This window comes from Oncorhynchus nerka, linkage group LG2 (genome assembly GCF_034236695.1).
Source record: "Oncorhynchus nerka isolate Pitt River linkage group LG2, Oner_Uvic_2.0, whole genome shotgun sequence".
NCBI lineage: Eukaryota > Metazoa > Chordata > Actinopteri > Salmoniformes > Salmonidae > Oncorhynchus > Oncorhynchus nerka.
The window spans coordinates 99034514-99052757 of NC_088397.1; the positions used below are offsets into that span (position 1 = coordinate 99034514).

General features: G+C 43.3%; 1 protein-coding gene across 2 annotated transcripts in view; it reads right to left on the reverse strand.

The window, feature by feature from the left end:
• Positions 1–920: 920 nt before the first annotated feature.
• The window catches only part of LOC115124292 (MAP kinase-activated protein kinase 2-like), a 64247-nt gene continuing 46923 nt past the window's right edge, over positions 921–18244 (reverse strand). Inside the window, exons 7-10 of one of the 2 annotated variants that reach the window (XM_065004717.1) lie at positions 8083–8207; positions 6520–6605; positions 3856–3933; positions 921–2626 (exon numbers count right to left, since the gene is read on the reverse strand). In XM_065004717.1, the coding sequence (XP_064860789.1) occupies positions 2465–2626; positions 3856–3933; positions 6520–6605; positions 8083–8207 (451 nt within the window). In that variant the 3' untranslated portion in view covers positions 921–2464. Of the gene's footprint in view, positions 2627–3855; positions 3937–6519; positions 6606–8082; positions 8208–18244 lie in introns of both variants that reach the window. The other variant, XM_065004714.1, reaches the window with a different exon arrangement.

Genomic DNA, 18244 nt, shown 5'->3' on the forward strand with positions numbered 1-18244 from the left:
TGGCCGGGGCGTGACTTCATATGTCTCTGAATGGGCGTGGCCGGGGGTGACTTCATATGTCTCTGAATGGGACGTGGCCGGGGAGGGTGACTTCATAGGTCTCTGAATGGGACGTGGCCGGGCGTGACTTCATAGGTCTCTGAATGGGATGTGGCCGGGCGTGACTTCATAGGTCTCTGAATGGGATGTGGCCGGGGGAGACTTCATAGGTCTCTGAATGGGATGTGGCCGGGGGAGACTTCATAGGTCTCTGAATGGGACGTGGCCGGGGGGAGACTTCATAGGTCTCTGAATGGGATGTGGCCGAGGGGCGTGACTTCATAGGTCTCTGAATGGGATGTGGCCGGGGTGAGACTTCATAGGTCTCTGAATGGGGCGTGGCCGGGGGAGACTTCATAGGTCTCTGAATGGGACGTGGCCGGGGGAGACTTCATAGGTCTCTGAATGGGACGTGGCCGGAGACTTCATAGGTCTCTGAATGGGACGTGACCGGGCGTGACTTCATAGGTCTCTGAATGGGATGTGGCCGGGGGTGACTTCATAGGTCTCTGAATGGGACGTGACCGGGCGTGACTTCATAGGTCTCTGAATGGGATGTGGCCGGGGGAGACTTCATAGGTCTCTGAATGGGATGTGGCCGGGCGTGACTTCATCGGTCTCTGAATGGGATGTGGCCGGGGGGGGACTTCATAGGTCTCTGAATGGGACGTGGCCGGGCGTGACTTCATAGGTCTCTGAATGGGATGTGGCCGGGGCGTGACTTCATATGTCTCTGAATGGGACGTGACTACACAGGTCTCTGAATGGGACGTGGCAGGGGGAGACTTCATAGGTCTCTGAATGGGACGTGGCCGGGGGAGACTTCATAGGTCTCTGAATGGGATGTGGCCGGGCGTGACTTCATATGTCTCTGAATGGGACGTGGCCGGGCGTGACTTCATATGTCTCTGAATGGGACGTGGCCGGGGGTGACGTCACAGGTCTCTGAATGGGACGTGGCCGGGCCGTGACGTCACAGGTCTCTGAATTGACGTGGCCGGGGGGAGACTTCATAGGTCTCTGAATGGGATGTGGCCGGGGCGTGACTTCATAGGTCTCTGAATGGGATGTGGCCTCTGAATGGGATGTGGCCGGGGGGGGAGACTTCATAGGTCTCTGAATGGGACGGGCCAGGGGCGTGACTTCATAGGTCTCTGAATGGGATGTGGCCGGGGGCGTGACTTCATATGTCTCTGAATGGGACGTGACTACACAGGTCTCTGAATGGGACGTGGCAGGGGGTAGACCACACAGGTCTCTGAATGGGACGTGGCCGGGCGTGACTTCATATGTCTCTGAATTGGACGTGGCAGGGGGGGGACGTCACAGGTCTCTGAATGGGACGTGGCCGGGCCGTGACGTCACAGGTCTCTGAATGGGACGTGGCCGGGCCGTGACGTCACAGGTCTCTGAATGGGACGTGGCCGGGCCGTGACGTCACAGGTCTCTGAATGGGACGTGGCCGGGCCGTGACGTCACAGGTCTCTGAATGGGACGTGGCCGGGGGGGAGACTTCATAGGTCTCTGAATGGGACGTGGCCGGGCCGTGACTTCATATGTCTCAATGGGACGTGGCCGGGGACGACGACTTCATATGTCTCTGAATGGGACGTGGCCGGGCCGTGACTTCATATGTCTCTGAATGGGACGTGGCCGGGCCGTGACGTCACAGGTCTCTGAATGGGACGTGGCCGGGCCGTGACGTCACAGGTCTCTGAATGGGACGTGGCCGGGCCGTGACGTCACAGGTCTCTGAATGGGACGTGGCCGGGCCGTGACGTCACAGGTCTCTGAATGGGACGTGGCCGGGCCGTGACTTCATATGTCTCTGAATGGGACGTGGCCGGGGACGACGACTTCATATGTCTCTGAATGGGACGTGGCCGGGGACGACGACTTCATATGTCTCTGAATGGGACGTGGCCGGGCCGTGACTTCATATGTCTCTGAATGGGACGTGGCCGGGGGGGGAGACTTCATAGGTCTCTGAATGGGACGTGGCCGGGCCGTGACGTCACAGACCTCGATGTGTAAGTGTGTGTTTACATTCCCACAAGCCATTTCAATAACACACACGGTTTGTTAATCTATCACTAACTGATACAAGGAAGTCTGTTTGGATTGATTTAGTCATGTGGAAAAACCCATGGACTCATACGTACCTCTCCTCTCTTCTCATAATCTCTTGGTTGTTTTAAAAGGTGAACGTAGCAGATTAGGTAAAAAACATTGATTAATCAAAATAAATGCTTTTTAAAAACATTAAAACTGGTCATGAAAAATACACTTCTATGCTTTAAGAAAATCCATGCACTCCCCAGTGAGTCGATAACCCTTATTGCTTCTGTTTTACAACACTTGTATGAGTGGGTGTATCCCTGTGTGTGTGTGTGTGTGTGTGTGTGTGTGTGTATATATATATGTCTCATAGGGCAGGTCTCTGTGTGTCTGGGACCATGTGATTGGCTGAGGGCTGTAATTTCTTCCTCCTCTTCATCAGAAGGGGATTGGAGGACTCCTCAATGGTCTTGATTTTGACTTGCTCATAGTCCACTCTCATGGTCGCTAAGGCGCTATTCATCTCCTCCTGAGAGACACACAGACAGGAAGTCCATCAGACAACGTTCTGTAACAACATCCCACTGACGTCTAGGTAGGAAGACATATTTAATTCAACATTTTCTTTACCAAGACACCGGCGGCCCCAAAAAGAGCCTCCCACTGGGCTTGCACTCCCCCCTCACTGGGTTTGGCTTTGACCCCCCCTCACTGGGCTTGGCTTGGACCCCCCCTCACTGGGCTTGGACCCCTTCTCACTGGGCTTGGCTTGAACCCCCCCCTCACTGTGCTTGAACCCCCTCCCTCACTGGGCTTGAACGCCCCCCCTCACCGGGCTTGAACCCCCCTCACTGTGCTTGAACCCCCTCCCTCACCGGGCTTGAACGCCCCCTCACCGGGCTTGAACCCCCCTCACTGGGCTTGAACCCCCCTCACTGGGCTTGAACACCCCCCTTCTCACTGGGCTTGGCTTGGACCACCCCCCTCACTGGGCTTGAACCCCCCTTACTGGGCTTGAACCCCCCTTACTGGGCTTGAACCCCCCACCCCTCACTGGGCTTGAACCCCCCTTACTGGACTTGAACCCCCCTCACTGTGCTTGAACCCCTCCCTCACTGGGCTTGAACGCCCCCTCACTGGGCTTGAACCCTCCCCTCCCTCACTGGGCTTGAACCCCCCTCACTGGGCTTGAACACCCACCCCCCACCCCCCCCTTCTCACTGGGCTTGGCTTGGACCACCCCCCTCACTGGGCTTGGACCACCCCCCTCACTGGGCTTGAACCCCCCACTTACTGGGCTTGAACCCCTCCCCCTTACTGGGCTTGAACCCCCCACCCCTCACTGGGCTTGAACCCCCTTACTGGACTTGAACCCCCCTCACTGTGCTTGAACCCCCTCCCTCACTGGGCTTGAACGCCCCCTCACTGGGCTTGAACCCCCTCACTGGGCTTGAACACCCCCCTCACTGGGCTTGAACCCCCCTCACTGGGCTTGAACTTCCCCCCTCACTGGGCTTGAACTCCCCCTTACTGGGCTTGAACCCCCCTCACTAGGCTTGAACCCACCCCCCCCTCACTGGGCTTGAACCCCTCTGTGTTATGTAAGTTCTCTGCCAAATTGAACCCTATTGGTACTGGTCAAAAGAGGTGCACTACATAGGGACTAGTGTGCACTACATAGGGACTAGTGTGCACTACTAGGGAATAGTGTGCACTACATAGGGGAAAGTGTTCCATTTAAGATGCATTCAGTCTCACCCTGAGGTCCTCCCAAGCATCTCTGTCCTCGATCAGAACTCGCCTGGTGTGGAGAGGAATCTGGGGAACCTCCATCGACTGCTACAGAGAAAGAGACACACACACGCGCTAGGGATGAGACACACACGCGCTAGGGATGAGACACACACGCGCTAGGGATGAGACACACACGCGCTAGGGATGAGACACACACACGCGCTAGGGATGAGACACACACGCGCTAGGGATGAGACACACACACGCGCTAGGGATGAGACACACACACGCGCTAGGGATGAGACACACACACGCGCTAGGGATGAGACACACACACGCGCTAGGGATGAGACACACACACGCGCTAGGGATGAGACACACACACGCGCTAGGGATGAGACACACACACATGCGCTAGGGATGAGACACACACACATGCGCTAGGGATGAGACACACACACACGCGCTAGGGATGAGACACACACACACGCGCTAGGGATGAGACACACACACACGCGCGCTAGGGATGAGACACACACACACGCGCGCTAGGGATGAGACACACACACACACACACACACACTAAGGATGAGACACACACACACTAGGGATGAGACACACACACACTAGGGATGAGACACACACAGAGACACACAAACGTGCTAGGGATGAGACATAGACACACACAGAGACACACAAACGTGCTAGGGATGAGACATACACACACACGTGCTAGGGATGGGATGAGACACACACACACACACACACACACTAGGGATGAGACACACACACACGTGCTAGGGATGAGACACACACACACACACACACACACACTAGGGATGAGACACACACACACGTGCTAGGGATGAGATACACACACACACGCGCACTAGGGATGACACACGCGCGCTAGGGATGAGACACACAGAGACACATACACTAGGGATGAGACACACACACACGATGTGACACACACACACTCACACACAAGCGATGTGACACACACGCTAGGGATGTGACAAATGGAAAATGTTAATTGTTTTCCGTTAAATTAGTAACATATAATGTACAGTACCAGTCAAAAGATTGGACACACAAATCAAATCAAATCAAATTTATTTATATAGCCCTTCGTACATCAGCTGATATCTCAAAGTGCTGTACAGAAACCCAGCCTAAAACCCCAAACAGCAAACAATGCAGGTGTAAAAGCACACCTACTCACTCAAGGGTTTTTCTTTATTTATACTATTTTCTACATTGTAGAACAATAGTGAAGACATCAAAACTATGAAATAACACATATGGAATCATGTAGTAACCAAAAAAGTGTTATACAAATATTAATTAATTTTATACATGAGATTCTTTAAAGTAGCCACCATTTGCCTTGACAGCTTTGCACACTCTTGGCATTCTCTCAACCAGCTTCACCTGGAATGCTTTTCCAACAGTCTTGAACGAGTTCCCACATATGCTGAGCACTTGCTGGCTACTTTCCTTCACTCGGAGGTTCAACTCATCCCAAACCATCTCAATTGGGTTGAGGTCAGGTGATTGTGGAGGCCAGGTCATCTGATGCAGCACCATCACTCTCCTTCTTGGTCAAATAGCCCTTAGACAGCCTGGAGGTCTGTTGGGTCATTGTCCTGTTGAAAAACAAATGACAGTCCCACTAAGCGCAAACCAGATGTGATGGTGTATCACTGCAGAATGCAAAAAAAATGTGTCTCAAATTTGGACTCACTTTCCACCGGTCTAATGTCCATTACTCGTGTTTCTTGGCCCAAGAAAGTCTCTTCTTCTTATTGGTGTCCTTTAGTAGTGGTTTCTTTGCAGAAATTCGACCATGAAGGCCTGATTCACACAGTCTCCTCTGAACAGTTGACGTTGAGATGTGTCTGTTACTTGAACTCTGTGAAGCATTTATTTGGGCTGTAATTTCTGAGGCTGGTAACTCTACTGAACTTATCCTCTAGAGCAGAGTTAACTCTGGATCTTCCTTTCCTGTGGCGGTCCTCATGAGAGACAGTTTCATCGTAGCACTTGATGGTTTTTTGCGACTGCACTTGAAGAAACTTTCAAAGTTCTTGAAATGTTCCGTATTGACTGACCTTCATGTCTTAAAGTAGTTTCTCTTTGTAATTTTTTTGGAGATGTATTTAAAAAAAAACGAAACAGAGTCTGGAGACGCCGTGGAGAACGTTCTGCTGCCTGCAACATCCTCCAGCATGACCGGTTTGGCGGTGGGTCAGTCATGGTGTGGGGTGGCATTTGTTTGGGGGGCCGCACAGCCCTCCATGTGCTCGCCAGAGGTAGCCTGACTACCATTAGGTACCGAGATGAGACCCTCAGACCCCTTGTGAGACCATATGCTGGTGCGGTTGGCCCTGGGTTCCTCCTAATGCAAGACAATGCTAGACCTCATGTGGCTGGAGTGTGTCAGCAGTTCCTGCAAGAGGAAGGCATTGATGCTATGGACTGGCCCACCCGTTCCCCAGACCTGAATCCAATTGAGCACATCTGGGACATCATGTCTCGCTCTTCTGTGAGTAATGTTTATAGTGTTCATTTTTATAGTTTATTTCACTTTTGTATATTATCAACCTCACTTGCTTTGGCAATGTTAACACGTTTCCCATGCCAATAAAGCCCCTGGAATTGAATTGACAGGGGAGAGAAACTCACGTTGATCCATGGATGGTTCATGAACTCGGTGATGGTCATCCTCTGCGTGGGCTCGGTCTTCAGCAGGGTTCTGATGAGCTGCTTGGCTACACACACACACACACACACACACACACACACACACACAAAATTCAGTAACTATTAAGGTACATTTATACTGTGGAAATGCAGGATGGCGAAGTACACTCTATATGTGAATTACCACGTACCGGAGCGCCAAGTGTGGACCAAAATATTCCTGAACAGCTTCTACCCCCAAGCCATCAGACTGCTGAACAGCTTCTACCTCCAAGCCATCAGCCTGCTGAACAGCTTCTACCTCCAAGCCATAAGACTGCTGAACAGCTTCTACCCCAAGCCATAAGACTGCTGAACAGCTTCTACCCCCAAGCCATAAGACTGCTGAACAGCTTCTACCCCCCAAGCCATCAGACTGCTGAACAGCTTCTACCCCCAAGCCATCAGACTGCTGAACAGCTTCTACCTCCAGGCCATTAGACTGCTGAACAGCTTCTACCCCCAAGCCATCAGACTGCTGAACAGCTTCTACCCCAAAGCCATCAGACTGCTGAACAGCTTCTACCCCCAAGCCATCAGGCTGCTGAACAGATTCTACCCCCAAGCCATCAGGCTGCTGAACAGCTTCTACCCCAAGCCATCAGCTCAGACTGCTGAACAGCTTCTACCCCCAAGCCATCAGACTGCTGAACAGCTTCTACCCCCAAGCCATTAGACTGCTGAACAGCTTCTACCCCCAAGCCATCAGACTGCTGAACAGCTTCTACCCCCAAGCCATTAGACTGCTGAACAGCTTGCTGACCCCCCCCAAGCCATTAGACTGCTGAACAGCTTCTACCCCCAAGCCATCAGACTGCTGAACAGCTTCTACCCCCAAGCCATCAGACTGCTGAACAGCTTCTACCCCCAAGCCATCAGACTGCTGAACAGCTTCTACCCCCAAGCCATCAGACTGCTGAACAGCTTCTACCCCCAAGCCATCAGACTGCTGAACAGCTTCTACCCCCAAGCCATCAGACTGCTGAACAATTATTTATTATACAAGCCCACTATACAAGCCCACTATACAAGCCACACTATACAAGCCCACTATACAAGCCACACTATACAAGCCACACTATACAAGCCCACTATACAAGCCACACTATACAAGCCACACTATACAAGCCACACTATACAAGCCCACTATACAAGCCCACTATACAAGCCACACTATACAAGCCCACTATACAAGCCACACTATACAAGCCACACTATACAAGCCCACTATACAAGCCACACTATACAAGCCACACTATACAAGCCACACTATACAAGCCACACTATACAAGCCCACTATACAAGCCCACTATACAAGCCACACTATACAAGCCACACTATACAAGCCACACTATACAAGCCCACTATACAAGCCACACTATACAAGCCACACTATACAAGCCCACTATACAAGCCCACTATACAAGCCACACTATACAAGCCACACTATACAAGCCCACTATACAAGCCACACTATACAAGCCACACTATACAAGCCACGCTTACCCTCCTCTGATACGTCGGACCACTCTGGGCTAGGAAACTCATACTGTCCCATCCTGATTCTCTTCTTCATCCCAGGAGAGATGGCCAGACCATGGTTAGAGTAGAACGGTGGATAACCACATAACCTGGGGGGGGGCAGAAGAGAGGAGAGAGAGATGGACAGACCGTTAAGAGTAGAACCAAGGTTAGAAGGAAGGAGAGGTGAGACTAGAATCATTCAAAATTCAGTTTAGAAACACACAACCCGCTGAGAAAGACATAGGACAGGTAGGAGTGTAAAGGGTTAAACCCCTATAATAATGATATAGAGGTAGGAGGGTAAAGGGTTAAACCCCTATAATAATGATATAGAGGTAGGAGTGTAAAGGGTTAACCCTATAATAATGATATAGAGGTAGGAGGGTAAAGGGTTAAAACCCTATAATAATGATATAGAGGTAGGAGTGTAAAGGGTTAAACCCCTATAATAATGATATAGAGGTAGGAGGGTAAAGGGTTAACCCTATAATAATGATATAGAGGTAGGAGTGTAAAGGGTTAAACCTATAATAATGATATAGAGGTAGGAGGGTAAAGGGTTAACCCTATAATAATGATATAGAGGTAGGAGTGTAAAGGGTTAAACCCCTATAATAATGATATAGAGGTAGGAGTGTAAAGGGTTAAACCCTATAATAATGATATAGAGGTAGGAGGGTAAAGGGTTAACCCTATAATAATGATATAGAGGTAGGAGGGTAAAGGGTTAACCCTATAATAATGATATAGAGGTAGGAGTGTAAAGGGTTAACCCTATAATAATGATATAGAGGTAGGAGGGTAAAGGGTTAACCCTATAATAATGATATAGAGGTAGGAGTGTAAAGGGTTAAACCCCTATAATAATGATATAGAGGTAGGAGTGTAAAGGGTTAAACCCTATAATAATGATATAGAGGTAGGAAGGTAAAGGGTTAAACCCTATAATAATGATACAGATATAGAGGTAGGAGTGTAAAGGGTTAACCCTATAATAATGATATAGAGGTAGGAGTGTAAAGGGTTAACCCTATAATAATGATATAGAGGTAGGAGTGTAAAGGGTTAACCCTATAATAATGATATAGAGGTAGGAGGGTAAAGGGTTTAACCCTATAATAATGATATAGATATAGAGGTAGGAGTGTAAAGGGTTAAACCCTATAATAATGATATAGAGGTAGGAGGGTAAAGGGTTAAACCCTATAATAATGATATAGAGGTAGGAGGGTAAAGGGTTAAACCCTATAATAATGATATAGAGGTAGGAGGGTAAAGGGTTAACCCTATAATAATGATATAGAGGTAGGAGTGTAAAGGGTTAAACCCCTATAATAATGATATAGAGGTAGGAGGGTAAAGGGTTAAACCCTATAATAATGATATAGATATAGAGGTAGGAGTGTAAAGGGTTAAACCCCTATAATAATGATATAGAGGTAGGAGGGTAAAGGGTTAACCCTATAATAATGATATAGAGGTAGGAGTGTAAAGGGTTAAACCCTATAATAATGATATAGAGGTAGGAGTGTAAAGGGTTAAACCCTATAATAATGATATAGAGGTAGGAGGGTAAAGGGTTAAACCCCTATAATAATGATATAGAGGTAGGAGGGTAAAGGGTTAACCCTATAATAATGATATAGAGGTAGGAGGGTAAAGGGTTAAACCCTATAATAATGATATAGAGGTAGGAGGGTTAAACCCCTATAATAATGATATAGAGGTAGGAGTGTAAAGGGTTAAACCCCTATAATAATGATATAGAGGTAGGAGTGTAAAGGGTTAAACCCTATAATAATGATAGAGAGGTAGGAGGGTAAAGGGTTTAACCCTATAATAATGATATAGAGGTAGGAGTGTAAAGGGTTAACCCTATAATAATGATATAGAGGTAGGAGTGTAAAGGGTTAAACCCTATAATAATGATATAGAGGTAGGAGTGTAAAGGGTTAAACCCCTATAATAATGATATAGAGGTAGAGGTAGGAGTGTAAAGGGTTAAACCCTATAATAATGATATAGAGGTAGGAGTGTAAAGGGTTAAACCCTATAATAATGATATAGAGGTAGGAGTGTAAAGGGTTAACCCTATAATAATGATATAGAGGTAGGAGGGTAAAGGGTTAACCCTATAATAATGATAGAGGTAGGAGTGTAAAGGGTTAACCCTATAATAATGATATAGATATAGAGGTAGGAGTGTAAAGGGTTAACCCCTATAATAATGATATAGAGGTAGGAGTGTAAAGGGTTAACCCTATAATAATGATATAGATATAGAGGTAGGAGGGTAAAGGGTTAACCCTATAATAATGATATAGAGGTAGGAGGGTAAAGGGTTAACCCCTATAATAATGATATAGAGGTAGGAGTGTAAAGGGTTAACCCTATAATAATGATATAGAGGTAGAGGTAGGAGGGTAAAGGGTAAAACCCTATAATAATGATATAGAGGTAGGAGTGTAAAGGTTTAAACCCTATAATAATGATATAGAGGTAGGAGTGTAAAGGGTTAACCCTATAATAATGATATAGAGGTAGGAGTGTAAAGGGTTAAACCCTATAATAATGATATAGAGGTAGGAGGGTAAAGGGTTAAACCCTATAATAATGATATAGAGGTAGGAGTGTAAAGGGTTAAACCCTATAATAATGATATAGAGGTAGGAGTGTAAAGGGTTAACCCTATAATAATGATATAGAGGTAGGAGGGTAAAGGGTTAAACCCTATAATAATGATATAGAGGTAGGAGGGTAAAGGGTTAACCCTATAATAATGATATAGAGGTAGGGGGGTAAAGGGTTAACCCCTATAATAATGATATAGAGGTAGGAGTGTAAAGGGTTAAACCCCTATAATAATGATATAGAGGTAGGAGTGTAAAGGGTTAACCCTATAATAATGATATAGAGGTAGGAGGGTAAAGGGTTAAACCCTATAATAATGATATAGAGGTAGGAGGGTAAAGGGTTAACCCTATAATAATGATATAGAGGTAGAGGTAGGAGGGTAAAGGGTTAAACCCCTATAATAATGATATAGAGGTAGGAGGGTAAAGGGTTAACCCTATAATAATGATATAGAGGTAGGAGGGTAAAGGGTTAAACCCCTATAATAATGATATAGAGGTAGGAGGGTAAAGGGTTAAACCCTATAATAATGATATAGAGGTAGAAGGAGGGTAAAGGGTTAAAACCCTATAATAATGATATAGATGTAGGAGGGTAAAGGGTTAAACCCTATAATAATGATATAGAGGTAGGAGGGTAAAGGGTTAACCCTATAATAATGATATAGAGGTAGGAGGGTAAAGGGTTAAACCCTATAATAATGATATAGAGGTAGAGGTAGGAGGGTAAAGGGTTAAAACCCTATAATAATGATATAGATGTAGGAGGGTAAAGGGTTAAACCCTATAATAATGATATAGAGGTAGGAGGGTAAAGGGTTAACCCTATAATAATGATATAGAGGTAGGAGTGTAAAGGGTTAACCCTATAATAATGATATAGAGGTAGGAGGGTAAAGGGTTAACCCTATAATAATGATATAGAGGTAGGAGGGTAAAGGGTTAACCCTATAATAATGATATAGAGGTAGGAGGGTAAAGGGTTAACCCTATAATAATGATATAGAGGTAGGAGGGTAAAGGGTTAACCCTATAATAATGATATAGAGGTAGGAGGGTAAAGGGTTAAAACCCTATAATAATGATATAGAGGTAGGAGTGTAAAGGGTTAACCCTATAATAATGATATAGAGGTAGGAGGGTAAAGGGTTAACCCTATAATAATGATATAGAGGTAGGAGTGTAAAGGGTTAAAACCCTATAATAATGATATAGAGGTAGGAGTGTAAAGGGTTAAACCCTATAATAATGATATAGAGGTAGGAGGGTAAAGGGTTAAACCCTATAATAATGATATAGAGGTAGGAGGGTAAAGGGTTAAACCCTATAATAATGATATAGAGGTAGGAGTGTAAAGGGTTAACCCTATAATAATGATATAGAGGTAGGAGGGTAAAGGGTTAACCCTATAATAATGATATAGAGGTAGGAGTGTAAAGGTATAATAATGATATAGAGGTAGAGGTAGGAGGGTAAAGGGTTAAACCCTATAATAATGATATAGAGGTAGGAGTGTAAAGGGTTAACCCTATAATAATGATATAGAGGTAGGAGTGTAAAGGGTTAACCCTATAATAATGATATAGATATAGGAGGGTAAAGGGTTAAACCCTATAATAATGATATAGAGGTAGGAGGGTAAAGGGTTAACCCTATAATAATGATATAGAGGTAGGAGGGTAAAGGGTTAAACCCTATAATAATGATATAGAGGTAGGAGGGTAAAGGGTTAAACCCTATAATAATGATATAGAGGTAGGAGGGTAAAGGGTTAAACCCTATAATAATGATATAGAGGTAGGAGTGTAAAGGGTTAAACCCTATAATAATGATATAGAGGTAGGAGTGTAAAGGGTTAACCCTATAATAATGATATAGAGGTAGGAGGGTAAAGGGTTAAAACCCTATAATAATGATATAGATGTAGGAGGGTAAAGGGTTAAACCCTATAATAATGATATAGAGGTAGGAGTGTAAAGGGTTAAACCCTATAATAATGATATAGAGGTAGGAGGGTAAAGGGTTAACCCTATAATAATGATATAGAGGTAGGAGGGTAAAGGGTTAACCCTATAATAATGATATAGAGGTAGGAGTGTAAAGGGTTAAACCCCTATAATAATGATATAGAGGTAGGAGGGTAAAGGGTTAACCCTATAATAATGATATAGAGGTAGGAGGGTAAAGGGTTAACCCTATAATAATGATATAGAGGTAGGAGGGTAAAGGGTTAAAACCCTATAATAATGATATAGAGGTAGGAGGGTAAAGGGTTAAACCCTATAATAATGATATAGAGGTAGGAGGGTAAAGGGTTAACCCTATAATAATGATATAGAGGTAGGAGGGTAAAGGGTTAAAACCCTATAATAATGATATAGAGGTAGGAGTGTAAAGGGTTAACCCTATAATAATGATATAGAGGTAGGAGGGTAAAGGGTTAACCCTATAATAATGATATAGAGGTAGGAGTGTAAAGGGTTAAAACCCTATAATAATGATATAGATATAGAGGTAGGAGTGTAAAGGGTTAAACCCTATAATAATGATATAGAGGTAGGAGGGTAAAGGGTTAAACCCTATAATAATGATATAGAGGTAGGAGGGTAAAGGGTTAAACCCTATAATAATGATATAGAGGTAGGAGTGTAAAGGGTTAACCCTATAATAATGATATAGAGGTAGGAGGGTAAAGGGTTAACCCTATAATAATGATATAGAGGTAGGAGTGTAAAGGTATAATAATGATATAGAGGTAGAGGTAGGAGGGTAAAGGGTTAAACCCTATAATAATGATATAGAGGTAGGAGTGTAAAGGGTTAACCCCTATAATAATGATATAGAGGTAGGAGTGTAAAGGGTTAACCCTATAATAATGATATAGATATAGGAGGGTAAAGGGTTAACCCTATAATAATGATATAGAGGTAGGAGGGTAAAGGGTTAACCCTATAATAATGATATAGAGGTAGGAGGGTAAAGGGTTAAACCCTATAATAATGATATAGAGGTAGGAGGGTAAAGGGTTAAACCCTATAATAATGATATAGAGGTAGGAGGGTAAAGGGTTAAACCCTATAATAATGATATAGAGGTAGGAGGGTAAAGGGTTAAACCCTATAATAATGATATAGAGGTAGGAGTGTAAAGGGTTAACCCTATAATAATGATATAGAGGTAGGAGGGTAAAGGGTTAAAACCCTATAATAATGATATAGATGTAGGAGGGTAAAGGGTTAAACCCTATAATAATGATATAGAGGTAGGAGGGTAAAGGGTTAAACCCTATAATAATGATATAGAGGTAGGAGGGTAAAGGGTTAACCCTATAATAATGATATAGAGGTAGGAGGGTAAAGGGTTAACCCTATAATAATGATATAGAGGTAGGAGGGTAAAGGGTTAAACCCTATAATAATGATATAGAGGTAGGAGGGTAAAGGGTTAAACCCTATAATAATGATATAGAGGTAGGAGGGTAAAGGGTTAACCCTATAATAATGATATAGAGGTAGGAGGGTAAAGGGTTAAAACCCTATAATAATGATATAGAGGTAGGAGGGTAAAGGGTTAAACCCTATAATAATGATATAGAGGTAGGAGGGTAAAGGGTTAACCCTATAATAATGATATAGAGGTAGGAGGTAAAGGGTTAAAACCTATAATAATGATATAGAGGTAGGAGTTAACCCTATAATAATGGTAAAGGGTTAAAGGGTTAAACCCTATAATAATGATATAGAGGTAGGAGGGTAAAGGGTTAACCCTATAATAATGATATAGAGGTAGGAGGGTAAAGGGTTAAAACCCTATAATAATGATATAGAGGTAGGAGGGTAAAGGGTTAAACCCTATAATAATGATATAGAGGTAGGAGGGTAAAGGGTTAAACCCTATAATAATGATATAGAGGTAGGAGGGTAAAGGGTTAACCCTATAATAATGATATAGAGGTAGGAGGGTAAAGGGTTAAACCCTATAATAATGATATAGAGGTAGGAGGGTAAACCCCTATAATAATGATATAGATAGAGGTAGGAGGGTAAAGGGTTAAACCCTATAATAATGATATAGAGGTAGGAGGGTAAAGGGTTAACCCCTATAATAATGATATAGAGGTAGGAGTGTAAAGGGTTAACCCTATAATAATGATATAGATATAGGAGGGTAAAGGGTTAACCCTATAATAATGATATAGAGGTAGGAGGGTAAAGGGTTAACCCTATAATAATGATATAGAGGTAGGAGGGTAAAGGGTTAAACCCCTATAATAATGATATAGAGGTAGGAGGGTAAAGGGTTAAACCCTATAATAATGATATAGAGGTAGGAGGGTAAAGGGTTAAACCCTATAATAATGATATAGAGGTAGGAGGGTAAAGGGTTAAACCCCTATAATAATGATATAGAGGTAGGAGGGTAAAGGGTTAACCCTATAATAATGATATAGAGGTAGGAGGGTAAAGGGTTAAACCCCTATAATAATGATATAGAGGTAGGAGGGTAAAGGGTTAAACCCTATAATAATGATATAGAGGTAGGAGGGTAAAATAATGGTAGGGTTAAACCCTATAATAATGATATAGAGGTAGGAGGGTAAAGGGTTAAACCCCTATAATAATGATATAGAGGTAGGAGGGTAAAGGGTTAAACCCTATAATAATGATATAGAGGTAGGAGGGTAAAGGGTTAAACCCTATAATAATGATATAGAGGTAGGAGGGTAAAGGGTTAAACCCTATAATAATGATATAGAGGTAGGAGGGTAAAGGGTTAACCCTATAATAATGATATAGAGGTAGGAGGGTAAAGGGTTAAAACCCTATAATAATGATATAGAGGTAGGAGGGTAAAGGGTTAAACCCTATAATAATGATATAGAGGTAGGAGGGTAAAGGGTTAAACCCTATAATAATGATATAGAGGTAGGAGGGTAAAGGGTTAACCCCTATAATAATGGTAGAGGTAGGAGTGTAAAGGGTTAAACCCCTATAATAATGATATAGAGGTAGGAGGGTAAAGGGTTAACCCTATAATAATGGTAGAGGTAGGAGTGTAAAGGGTTAACCCCTATAATAATGATATAGAGGTAGGAGGGTAAAGGGTTAACCCTATAATAATGATATAGAGGTAGGAGGGTAAAGGGTTAACCCCTATAATAATGATATAGAGGTAGGAGGGTAAAGGGTTAACCCTATAATAATGATATAGAGGTAGGAGGGTAAAGGGTTAAAACCCTATAATAATGATATAGAGGTAGGAGGGTAAAGGGTTAAACCCTATAATAATGATATAGAGGTAGGAGGGTTAACCCTATAATAATGATATAGAGGTAGGAGGGTAAAGGGTTAACCCTATAATAATGATATAGAGGTAGGAGGGTAAAGGGTTAAACCCTATAATAATGATATAGAGGTAGGAGGGTAAAGGGTTAAACCCTATAATAATGATATAGAGGTAGGAGGGTAAAGGGTTAAACCCTATAATAATGATATAGAGGTAGGAGGGTAAAGGGTTAACCCTATAATAATGATATAGAGGTAGGAGGGTAAAGGGTTAAACCCCTATAATAATGATATAGAGGTAGGAGTGTAAAGGGTTAACCCCTATAATAATGGTAGAGGTAGGAGTGTAAAGGGTTAACCCCTATAATAATGGTAGAGGTAGGAGTGTAAAGGGTTAACCCCTATAATAATGGTAGAGGTAGGAGTGTAAAGGGTTAACCCTATAATAATGGTAGAGGTAGGAGTGTAAAGGGTTAACCCCTATAATAATGATATAGAGGTAGGAGTGTAAAGGGTTAACCCTATAATAATGATATAGAGGTAGGAGGGTAAAGGGTTAAACCCTATAATAATGATATAGAGGTAGGAGGGTAAAGGGTTAAACCCTATAATAATGATATAGAGGTAGGAGGGTAAAGGGTTAAAACCCTATAATAATGATATAGAGGTAGGAGGGTAAAGGGTTAAAACCCTATAATAATGATATAGAGGTAGGAGGGTAAAGGGTTAAAACCCTATAATAATGATATAGAGGTAGGAGTGTAAAGGGTTAAACCCTATAATAATGATATAGAGGTAGGAGGGTTAACCCCTATAATAATGATATAGAGGTAGGAGGGTAAAGGGTTAACCCCTATAATAATGATATAGAGGTAGGAGGGTTAACCCTATAATAATGATATAGAGGTAGGAGGGTAAAGGGTTAAAACCCTATAATAATGATATAGAGGTAGGAGGGTAAAGGGTTAACCCCTATAATAATGATATAGAGGTAGGAGGGTTAACCCTATAATAATGATATAGAGGTAGGAGTGTAAAGGGTTAACCCTATAATAATGATATAGAGGTAGGAGTGTAAAGGGTTAACCCTATAATAATGATATAGAGGTAGGAGTGTAAAGGGTTAAACCCTATAATAATGATATAGAGGTAGGAGTGTAAAGGGTTAAACCCCTATAATAATGATATAGAGGTAGGAGGGTAAAGGGTTAAACCCCTATAATAATGATAAATAAAAAAATTACTTGTTTCAAACATTTTTAAAACAGTTAAAAACTGAAAAGTGGTGGGTGTATATGTATTCACCCCCTTTGCTATGAAACCCCTAAATAAGATCTGGTGCAACCAATTACCTTCAGAAGTCACATAATTAGTTAAATAAAGTCCACCTGTGTGCAATCTAAGTGTCACATGATCTGTCACATGATCTCAGTACATAATACACCTGTTCTGAAAGGCCCCAGAGTCTGCAACAACCGCTAAGCAAAGGGGCATCACCAAGCAAGTGGCACCATGGAGACCAAGGAGCCTCTCCAAACAGGTCAGAGACAAAGGTGTGGAGAAGTACAGATCAGGGTTGGGTTAGAAAAAAATATCTGAAACTTTGAACATCCCACAGAGCAGCATTAAATCCATTATCCAATTTGTAAGTCGCTCTGGATAAGAGCGTCTGCTAAATGACTTAAATGTAAATGTAAATTAAAACATGGAAAGAATATGGAACAGGCAAGGAGAGGCAACAAAGATGAAGGAGCTGCGGAGATTGGAGTATCTGTCCATAGGACCACTTTAAGCCGTACACTCCACAGAGCTGGGCTTTACGGAAGAGTGGACAGAAAAAGCCATTGCTTAAAGAAAAAAAGAAGCAAACACATTTGGTGTTCGCCAAAAGGCATGTGGGAGACTCCCCACACATATGGAAGAAGGTACTCTGGTCAGATGAGGCTAAAATTGAGCTTTTTGGCCATCAAGGAAAAAGCTATGTCTGGAGCAAACACCTCTCATCACCCCGAGAACACCATATTTTTCATCAGCAGGGACTGGAAAACTGGTCAGAATTGAAGGAATGATGGATGGAGCTAATTACAGGGAAATTATTGAGGGAAACCTGTTTCAGTCTTCCAGAGATTTGAGACTGGGACGGAGGTTCACCTTCCAGCAGGACAATGACCCTAAGCATACTGCTAAAGCAAAACTCTAGTGGTTTAAGGGGAAACATTTAAATGT